Here is an 11,254-nt window from a genome sequence, read left to right as displayed (position 1 = left end):
ATGAAGATAAGGAAATGAGGCTGGGGTTGGAGTGTTTTCTGTAGGGAAGGGAAGGGAAGGGAAGGGAAGGGAAGGGAAGGGAAGGGAAGGGAAGGGAAGGGAAGGGAAAGTAATCCTGAAGTTCATTTTCGTTCTATAACAGTAGAAATAAATATTACAAGCAATATTTTAAACTGCTGATTTTTTTTACTGAGGAAAAAAACTGTAATGACCACAGATAATGTTGAAATTTACATAAATACTGTGATCCTGTTCCTGTGACTGATAATAGGATCGGCCCTGGTATTTTTTATAATCTAAAATAACTGATGCACAATGAGTACCATGTTAATGACAAGAGATTTCCCTGGGGTTACCATTTGAAAATGTCAATTTCTTAGTAAGAATGTCAGTGATATGTAGTTAACAATGATGAATTTGGCTTTTTAGGAGCCATTTGAATTGCTATTCAATTAGGTGATATATGTTAAAGAAACTGTTTCCATGCATTGTCATTTAAACAGACCAGCTGGAGGTGGTGGCACTTTTAACAGCTGTAGGTAGACTCGCACATGGAGCATTTTTTTTCCATTTCAAAGCTGAACACAATACATAAAATATTAGCGTAAACATCCCAAAATAAATCCTGACATTCTACACTGAAACAGAATTTAATGTTCTCATGCTATGTTCAGTTTTCTGTTCATAAAGTCTAACAGTAGGAATTATGTTTGTCTTTGAGAAGGCMAAACCTACTTTAAAGTCATCTTATTCTCTTCTGAGAAAGAATTTATCTAACAAAACCATATGGGAAACCTTTCCTTGAGTTTTTCAAGTGTTTGTTGCAGCACTCACTGAAGCAATTCAAGTCTGCATTTGGAGATTGAGTAATTAAATTATGAATGGTTGGACAGGTTTRCTCCCCTACAGGCAAGAACTTATGACCTGACACACATGCGCAGACACATATGTAATATTTGATAATTAAATCAGAGCATATTTTATTGCACACAATTCTTAAATTAATTAATCCTCTGCTTTTTAAGAATTTCTTCAACTATATAAAACTGAGGAGAATGGCATGTTACTTCATAAGTAATTAGGTTATAATAAGTTCTATCCTTCTTTTACAGAATGGTTGTTTAATATCTTTCCTTTGTAGCCTGTTTTGCAAGTTGTACATCAAATATTCACAAAGAAATAATATAGATTTTTTTTTTWWAAAAAAAGAAGTCAACACAAAATTAATCTGTTAAAAATGATGAGACAAAATTGAATTACAATATGTAATGTAATATGTAAATGTTAGATCTTATTACTCAATTTCTTCTCTGACCCTCTATTTCTATGCAGCTTTTAATTTGCAGGCAGTATTTAATTAAGTGACGTTAATAATCATGGGGTTGGTTGTTATACTTCCAATTGATCTAAAGATTACTTTCTCTATTTTTTTAATATCACACTGATGTAATAATGTATATACACTGTATTTTTTATGCATGTGTTCCTGAGGATGGGTGTCATTGTTCTGTGATACACCCCATAGACTCTATTGTTACAAATCTGTTTAAACACAGAAAACAAAGGAAATAAAGTCTCTGCAAATAAAACAGATCAAACCCAAAAAARGTTCAGAATTTACCAGAAAAATATTATTAAAACTAAAAGAGGTTAGATATTGATGCAAAAAAAAAAATTGATATAATTTATTTAATAGTGAAAGAATAGTGATATTTGATTTAATATTTTAAAGAGAAACAGAGAAGAAAGAAAGAGTTGTGTGGAAGGGGCATGGGACAGGAAGAGASTGAYGGGTTTGACAGAAAMCTATCACCCTTCTGGGGTACCAGTGGTGTCCCATTGTTCCCCTCATCCGGTGGTGTGGKTGGTGAGGGTCTCCCATCACCAAAGGATGCTCAATCTGGTGATCACTACAGGCTTTGGGTGATGGGAATGCTCAGCTGCCTCCCCTGCATGGGGCTGGGTTTGGCACTGTCCCTTGCAGCACTGTGGGTCAGTTGCACTGTKTTGCAGTGCTYTGRTGCRATTGGGGAYCCTYYGGGTRCCTCTGATGGGCCATGGCMCCCCTYGGCTGTCCTGTGTGTKGGTGACCCTTTCCCAGGGAGGAGGGACCCTGYCCTGGGCTYCCCCACAGCAGAGGGWGGGCATTCACTGCTCTGKCCTGRGGCTCTCTCAGCACACACCAAAACCTCTCCCCTGTCCCTTTGGGGTGAGRCTCTGTTCTGTGCTGGCCTGGCAGTGACATCCCCAGGCTGAGTCTGCCCCAAAGGTGGCAGTGCTTCATCTCAGTGTTTCATCAGCAGAATGAGCAGAGGGGCTCAGGGCCTCACTTAGAAGGTCTCTTTGGGGTTTTGATGGTTTTCTCTGCAGCTTTTGTACAGTTTTGCCATAGTAGGCAAAAGTCCTTCATGAAGACATTTAAGTCATAAACTATAACATTTTAGCTTCCAACATCTATTTTAATACTTAATTTAAAATGCTGGAACTAATGAGAATAAATGGATATCTTGTTTAATAGCTACCTTATTATGTACTAAAAAATTGCTTTGCAATTCCTACTTGTTTCTGGTTAAGCATTTTTATGACTCATAGTAGAGCAGCAGACAACATAATTTTCAGATGGAATGCAATTGTTAGTAGTTCTTTTCTGCTTAGATGTTGTACCACTCTGTGGCTCCACACAAGCAAATGTGATTTTAGTCAAGGTTCTCAGTTCAAGAACTAAAATGAACTGTTTTATTCAGAGTGTCTTGTGCTCCCACAATGGCATTCCTCAGTTCCCAGACTTAATAAAAGGAACTTTTTGAAAGTCTTAATTTAATCTACATGGACATTGTTGAATATCTGTAATCGTGCCAACCCATGAAAAAGAGATGAAGTATCCATTCCAAAATCGTATAGTAGGTCAGTGAGGTGAACTACAATCAGCAAACCAAAAAGTGCAAAATTCATATTATTAATTTTCCAGTAATCAAAAACTCTGATGGTTTAAAATTCCATTCTTTATGTTAGGACAATCTCTTGCCTACCTTCAKAGTCAAATATTGCAAAGTTTGAAATATGGCTTACCCACCAGAACAAGAAGCTGCTGAAGCAGGATGCACAAGAATGCATAAGAATTAAAAGCAGTTATCCTTGTAACAATTGAAATGAATGACAGAGTACATTGTTAGATTTAATTTTTTCAGTAATGACATAGATGGAGAGATCAAGTKCATGCTCAGAAAGTTCCCTGATGACACCAACCAGAGCAGAAAAGCTGATTTGCCTGAAGRAAGGGATGCAACTCTTGATAGGTTTGAAGATAAAGGGACCTTGATAGAGTTGAAGAATGGACCTATGTGAACCTCATGAAGTTCAAAAAAACCAGATGCAAGTTCCTGCATCTGTCCTGCRTCTGTGCCTCAAGTTCCTGGATTTCAGCACCCCCTGCTATCAGTACAGGCTGGGAGAGGATGGRTTTGAGAGCAGGCCTGCTGAGAAGGATGTGGGGTTCTGGTTCTGGGGTCCTCAAGAACTGCATCAAACTCTGGGGTCCCCAGCATGAGAAAAACTCGGCTCTGCTAGAGGGAGACTAGAGCAGGATGATGAAAATAATTAGAGGGCTGGAGCACATCTCCATGAAGATAGGCWGAGAGAGTTGGTGTTGTTCAGCTTGGAGGAAAAAAAGTTTTAGGGAGACCTTATTGGATCCTTTCAATAGTTAAAAGAAGGCCTATAATGGAGATTTTTATTATTTTTTCCTCCCAAGGATCTGTAGTGGCAGAACAGGAGGTAATAATTTTAAAGTGAAACAGRTTATGTTTACATGTTTAACCCCTGGAAATATTCAAGGTTATGTTGTATGGGGGTTTGGGCAATCTGATTCAGTAAAAAAAAGTCTTTGCAAAGAGGGACTAACTGTTTTTTACAGATTAYTTGCAGCCTACGATGCTACCTGATTCTATGATTCTTTGATTTCTAAAGGCAAAGATAGTGTATTGAAGAGATGTGACTAAGGAAAACATCATTCACTTGAAGGGCTTGTACGAGTCTGGGGATAAAGCAAAATGTTTAAGACTTCTTGTTATGTGTTTCCTAATAAATATACTGATGGAAGTTAAGGAAAAAATAAGAGAAAAGGTATATAGGACAAATATTTTTTTAAATGTATATGAGACACTATGTAGGTCATAGTTCATCTGGTTTTGCAATGTTCTGTGGTTTATCTCTTCATTGTAAGACAGTCTTGTAGTTATGATTTGAGTTATGTAGTCAATAATTTATGGATCCTAGTTATGCTGTAAGTTAGCTATTTGAACTTTCTCATCTTTCTCGTTTCTTTTCTTTCTGTTTAAATGAATCTTAAGTCATGGACTATTACTGTAGCATACAGAGAAGAGGAGTACATAAATGAGTACATGAAATTTGAAGCAGGAATTCACAGATCACAAATCATAAGCACTYTGCAGTGGAGAAAAGGCTTTGACTAATTCAAGGGTTATGTTCTTCACTGAAAGAGGTATCTGTTCTGAAGAACACTCAAGAACAGGATTGACTTTAAGCACTTGTTAAAGATAATAATGTGGTTACATAAGTGCTTTCCAGAATTAGGGCTATAGGGTTGTTGCTTTGTGGCACTTCAGATCTACRCTGACAGAGGTAATGTAAGTTTGTGTTGGTGGCTAAACTCTTAGAACATTTTCTCATACATGTCCAATAAAAGAATCAGCTGAAAGAAAAATTGTKTTGTTACATTGACATGATGATTCTTGAAGCTATTAGCATCTACAGGATTTTGCTATTTTGCTGTGTTGTAATATAATGACAGCTTTTTATATTTTTTTTTAAATATCAAGAATTCCTTTGTAACAATATGGTAAAAATATGTATTATATGCAAAATACCGAATCAGTCATCACAATGATGTTTTAGATCCTAGACTGGGAGGATACTCTTCTCAGTCATTACATTAAATGGATCTAGATAATTAGGCTACAGATAATTAGGCTCCAACAATAACACTACAACAGTAAAAGTTATTCACTAAAGTACCTCTATTTTTTATTTATCAAATGTGAAACAAGGTTCTGTCTTCACAAAAGACRCTTGTGCTAAGTAAGTTCTCTTTCATTTCACTATCACTTGTAGATTTTATGTGGGTTATGATTGTTTTATTGGTCCCTTCTCCTTTCAAYTCCATAATGTTTAAGTAGTATAACCATTTGTAGAAGTTTATACTAAAATTTTGGATTTTGTTTTGCTTTCAGGTGTTGGATTAAATAATGGCCAGTGGCATTCTGTATCTCTCTCAGTCAAAAGGAATCGTATCAGTGTAAGAGTGGACAATGATGTGACCTCGTCTGCTCATGCCTCCATACCTCTGCAGATTTATTCAGGAGATGTTTTCTACTTTGGAGGTAAAATATGTTGTTTGTTTGTGCTGACAATACCCAACAGTTACACATCAATTTTTCCTGACATATCTAATCAAATTACAATAATTGTTTGGCTTGCTTCAAGTCTTCTTTTYCTAGCATGGCTCAGGCAGTGTTATAATGTGAGTTTCAGTTTGCTTCAGATTTTGCCATGCYGGGTACAGTACATCACCATCTTAAATCTTTGGTCATTTTAGGTCATCGTAAGTCATATCATGTTCTAATAATTGAATATAGTCTGGCTGGCAATCAGACACACAAAGGTTTCTCTTTCTGCAGACACATTGCATTGCTAAATTAATATTTTTGAGAATCTTCCACTGGAATGACTTCAAGTTTTCATCTTAAGTGTATGCTTACCTCTGCAAATACCCTCTTTMTATAATACACAAAGATTCTTCTTTTTCTTTTTTTAGCTACAGTCACCCAACTTTTCTGTGTTTCAAGAGTATAATTCATAACTAAAAAACTAAATTTATATATCTTCATTTCTCTAAGCATATCAACAGTCATCTGTCACCAAGAGATGATGCCATTAATAACATGTATTTTTACTGATATAGTAGAAGAGGTTGTTCTGCTATATATGTAATTCTGTTGGGAATGGACTGCATAATAGCAAATATAAACATCATCTGAGTGCATTATTAGCCTAATGCTTCTTCTCTTTTAAACATGAATGGTTGAACTATTTATTAATAATTCTCAAATTTCTGAGGRAAAATGAGAAGATTGTGTACAAAACACTAAATAAGTATGGATKAAGTCATTGTCTATGGATCACTTCCCTTGAAATAATAGTTTTAAAATAAATTTCATGCTCACAGGAAGACTGCAAGTACAGTAAATGCTGCATGAACATTCACATGAATTTTCACATCAGGTATAGACCCTTTTCTACTAAAAATACCCTTTGACTTGACTAATAATCAAAGATGAGAAAGATTAGTCTGGAATAACCCCCTTCTATGTTGCTTCAAGTTCACAAATCTGTGATTAAGTGACTTTCATCACTGAAGGGTTGATGACATAGATGAATAGATCAGAAGGGAAGTGAACAGTTACAAAAACCAGCATATTCAATTAAGTTGTACAAGGACATTTCTACTTGTCTTTTGCAGAATAGAAGGGGGAAATTAATTCCACGAATACTGAAAGTACTAACTGCATATCCCGCCCTCATATTCTCTGATTTCAGCCTTATAGCTGAAATCTGGAGCTCATGTATATCRTAAAGTTAGGGAATACTTGAAGTGGGTTTCTGAGTTTAGAATATTTTTTATTAAAGTTTTTATGTTATATACCACTGCCGAAGTGCAGACAATGCATTTTTACTTTCTTTCCAMGTTTATATGAATATTTACTGTGTTTGTGCTGGTTGTTAAAATAGGAGTATCAGCCTTTCAGCGGAGATGTCCTGGGGACATGGTGATTTGTTTACTTGTTTTAATGAATATAAATTATGCAGGAAATATGTATGCTTAACTGGGAAAAATGTGTAATAAACATGAAAATATTTTAGTGTTATGTCAGCACAATTTCTAGTCTTGCTATCATCAAGGATCTATARCCTCTCTCAGTTCTTGTAATAATAACTCACTGCAACCATAAGAGAAAAGGAGATTATTTGACATTGCAATAAGTACATACTGTAAATATAATGATTAAAGTATTTCTTCTTAACTGTAATATCCAGTCCATAATTATAAAGAAACACAATTTAATTGGTAMTGTCTTTTCTCTAACAGAAGTAGAAGACATTTTTTTAGAAAAGATACACCTAAAAAAATACCTGAGACACAATTTTGCAAAATATATAAGTCTAAAAGTTGTAAACTTTTCCTGCTTTTTCTGGATTTATTTATTTATTTATTTATATGAACTCCACTGGACTATCTCATTCTYAAATGGGCATCATATTTTTCACCAGAAATGACAGTATTTATTTGCCATTCAACTGTAGAATTCTGTAAATCTTGTGGTTAGACCTGCAATTGATTTCTCTTACTGTGTGTGGTGCTGAAAACTTACTGTGCTCTTGTTTGGACTTTCACAAGTCTGCAGATTCGTTGTTCTTAAAGCACCATGCTGAGTAGATAATAAGTACTTGCCTTCAGAAAAGTGAAAACARTTTTGACCGGTTCAGTTCCTGAACAGAGCTAAACACATTGAAAGTTTATTAACTTGTTAAATTTCAGTTTTAATTCATTTTCTAATCTATATTTCTCAAAAACATATGTATAGTATATATGTTGTTGCACATTCATTTGAATGTGTTTAGTAGTTTCCACCATCATTTTGCTTTCCTGTCTCCACTGTTTTTACAGGACTTCAAAAGTACCCATTAGCTCTGTGGAACAGAGAGATGCCTTAAAACTCATTGCTTCCTAACATCCAGAAACAAGGTTTTCAGATGCAGTGACCCGGAATATAGTATTGTTTGACTAATATCAAAGGATGATCCTTATGCATCATTCCAGAAGCAATAATACCCCTTGGAAGAAAGACAGAATAAAAGCCATTGAAGGATTGTAGTGCAGTGTTTAGCTGCCACTGGGGAAAAACTGACCTAATGGGCATGTTTTAAATCAAATTAGGATTAAAGTTTTGGTTTTTGTTTGTTTGGGKTTTTTTTTACTACACATTTTCAGTTATTTGGCAATCAGTGWAAGAGGCATTTCAGGATCAATAAGACAATAGATAAACCACAATATTAGTTTCCTAACAGAGTGTTATTTGTAAGTTGAGTTGGACATTCAGGTATTATRTAGTCTGTCTCTCTGTTCTAAAAAAGTCTGATTAGACCAAGACATACAGGGCTGTGACCACTCCAGCTTTGAGTGGCTCCAAGGATGGAAATCTCATAACTTCTTGGGGAAAACTGTTCTCATATTGACCTCCATCACAGTAAAAACACTTGTGTCTTTTGTCTTATGATCTGAATTTGCAGGTTTTTAGTTTTGTCCTTTTTCCCTTGTTCCATCACCATGCACTGCTGGAAGTAGCCTTGCTCCATCTTTGCACCATCTTATCAGATAGATTTATCTTGTCTTAAGATTCCCCTTAATCAGGGCTAARTCTGTGAGCCTCTCCTCCTAACTGCATTCAGCTTCCTAGCCACCTTGGAGACCCCAATGGCCTCACTCTAAAATGTTGATGTCTTTCCTGTTCTGGGGAGCCCAGAGCTACAGCACTCCAGATAATGTCTCASAAGGGTCATGTAGCTGGGAGGACCATTTCCCAGGATTTGCTGACTGCGCTTCTGATAATACCTCCCAGAATGGCATTGGCCTTTTGTGATGCAGGGCACTTTTCTGGCTCATGGTCCATTTGATGGTCATTTGGACCTCAGGTCTCTCTTTGGACAGTTATCCTTCAGTTTGGATTGTTACATGGACTTGTTCAATGTCACATTAAAAATCTTGATCTTTTTACTGAATTTCATGGCATTCCTGTCAGGTTATTTTTCCTGCCTGCTCAGTCCCCTTTCAGTTRTAACTCTGCTGTCCAACATTTGGTCCCTGACCATGGTTTGGTGTCAATTGCTCCTTGCTGAAAGTGTGCGCTGTCTCATCATGCAGSTCATTAGTGACACTTGAGATGTCACTACTGATTGCTGAAGAACCTTCTGTTCAGTGATCATCAGCTGGACTTTGCATCATGAATTGCCTGCTTATCCCGCCCATATATCATGAATCTAGTGATAGGGAGATTATAGAAGTTGTTTAGATATGCAATGTTTCAATGTTCACTGCTCTCCCTTTATCTATASTGCTCATCACTTCAAAGAAAACAAAGACCTTGGTCAGGCATGATTTTGCCTCCAAGCTAAAGTTAGCCAGTTAACTTCTTGTCCTTTACATGTTTAGAAATGTCTTTTAAGAAGTTTTGCTCTGTGAATTAGCCAGGGACTGCAATGAGACTAACTGCCCTCTAGTTTCTTGAAGCTGGGTGTAACATATGCCTTTTCCAATTATCGAGGAGTTCAACAAATTGTCAAGACCCTTTGAGGATTAAAATGTTAATGAATTCACAATGACAGTGGCAATTATTAAAATGGCATTGACCAGCTCCTGCAGCACCCTCAGGTGCACCTTGGGCTCATTGTTCCTTTACTGTGGGTACTGTGTTCTTTTTTCATACTCTGCTAAGATATGTGAATCCTAAGGATCTGTTCTACTAGTGAAGAAAAAGACCTTGAAGAAAACWGTTCTCGAGACCTTTGTCACTAAGTCCCCTGACCCATGGAGTAGTGTACCCATAATTTCTTTAGCCGTCCTTTTCCTAYGGTTGTACCCACAGAAACCTTTTCATTACACTTCAACTTCCATGGCAAGTTTCAGCTCCTCTTTGTTTCCTAACTGCATTCTTAGATATGCAGGTGATGTCTTTGTGCTCCCATCTATGTTGCATGTCCCTGCTAGCACATTTTGTATACTTTCTTTTTGTGTTTACGCTCACTCAGGAGCTCCATGTTTATGTTTACAGGCCTTATGCCACACTTTCTTAATTATTTTGAGATTGCTATGAATCTCTCTTAAGCTCTGACGAGCTTTTTTTGTTGAAATCTCTCCAGCCCTTTTGGTCACCAAAGCAATTTCTAATGGTATCCTCAAAACAGGTCATGAACAGAAAAAAAATTGGCACTTCTGAAGTCCAGGGCTATAATTCAGACATTTTATTTCTTCCTCTCTTCTCTGTGGCTCGTAGACTCCACAGATTCATTTTTTACTGGAAMCAAGACTGTCCTTGACCTTTACATTTTCAACCATTTCTTTCTAGTCCATGAGTTGTAGATTCAATGGAGTATCTCTCCTAGTTGAGCCATTAATGATCTGCAACAAGAAGTTGTGTTCAGTACTTAACAAAATCTTGACAGTTGATGAAATAAAACCACTGTGCTTACTGCTTTTTTTCTTATTTCACTTCAATTGTGACTTAAAAATTGTTCAAAGTATGTGACCTTGTATTATAATCTGACATTTTGGGACTAAGATCTTGCAGTCAATRAAATATTTCTTTTCAGCTCCAGTTTTTATTCTTTCAGGCTGTCCTAGCAGTGAAAACATTTCTGAATGTAATACCTCACTTGGTGGTTTTCAAGGATGCATGCGACTTATTTCCATTGGTAACAAAGCAGTGGATATGATCGCAGTTCAGCAAAATGGTTTTGGCAATTTCAGTGATCTTCAGCTAGATTTATGTGGCATTACAGACAGGTAAGAAAATAATGTTTATTCATAGTTATTTATATGTTTTGTTTCTGATACTGACTTGATGATAAAGAACAGAGCACTTAGAAAATGACATGCTATTTATTTTGCAAGAATTCATAAGTCTAGAATAAATGCAGTATAAGAAGCACACAGCAAGTAGACTTCCTTGTACTGCAAATCAAATTAACTTTGACTAAAGTTATTTTATATTTCTGACAAATTTTAAATGTGTTACTTCCTTTTCTAGTAAAGCATCAGACACAAACCACCCCCCCCCATGTCATGAAGTCCCATCCACCCTTTAAAACATTATGTTTTTTACAAGTTATTTCTGTTTTCTATTTTCTACCTATCCAGAAACACAGTAGATAGTACCCATCACAATGAGTGAATAAACTTCTTTTGGACCATGGTCAGAATGAATCCCATAACCTGCAATTAGCAACTCTCTAAAAGAAAGACTAGTTGAAGTGTCTCCCTCTCCAAAGAAAAAAGAGTCTATACCTTCCCAGAAACAGAGATGCTTGATGCTGTTCTGCTTCTGTGTTGCAGAACAGCACAGGCTGCTGAGAAGAGAGGGAGCAGACATAGGAACGGGCAATGGAAGAAGTTTTGTTCTGT

At 36.4% G+C, this 11,254-nt stretch overlaps 1 protein-coding gene across 1 annotated transcript in view; it reads left to right on the top strand.

Annotated features, from left to right (window-relative positions):
• CNTNAP4 (contactin associated protein family member 4) overlaps nucleotides 1-11,254 on the top strand; it is a 197,539-nt gene that overhangs the window by 138,450 nt on the left and 47,835 nt on the right. Inside the window, exons 9-10 of the mRNA XM_057384683.1 lie at nucleotides 5,250-5,399; nucleotides 10,465-10,636. Of these exons, the coding sequence (XP_057240666.1) occupies nucleotides 5,250-5,399; nucleotides 10,465-10,636 (322 nt within the window). The remainder of the gene's footprint in view (nucleotides 1-5,249; nucleotides 5,400-10,464; nucleotides 10,637-11,254) is intronic.

This window comes from Malurus melanocephalus, unplaced genomic scaffold (genome assembly GCF_030028575.1).
Source record: "Malurus melanocephalus ecotype Western Australia unplaced genomic scaffold, MMel_1.1 scaffold_15, whole genome shotgun sequence".
NCBI classification, from domain to species: domain Eukaryota; kingdom Metazoa; phylum Chordata; class Aves; order Passeriformes; family Maluridae; genus Malurus; species Malurus melanocephalus.
Note: the sequence above shows the minus strand (reverse complement) of the source record. Positions and strands in the feature narration are given on the sequence as shown.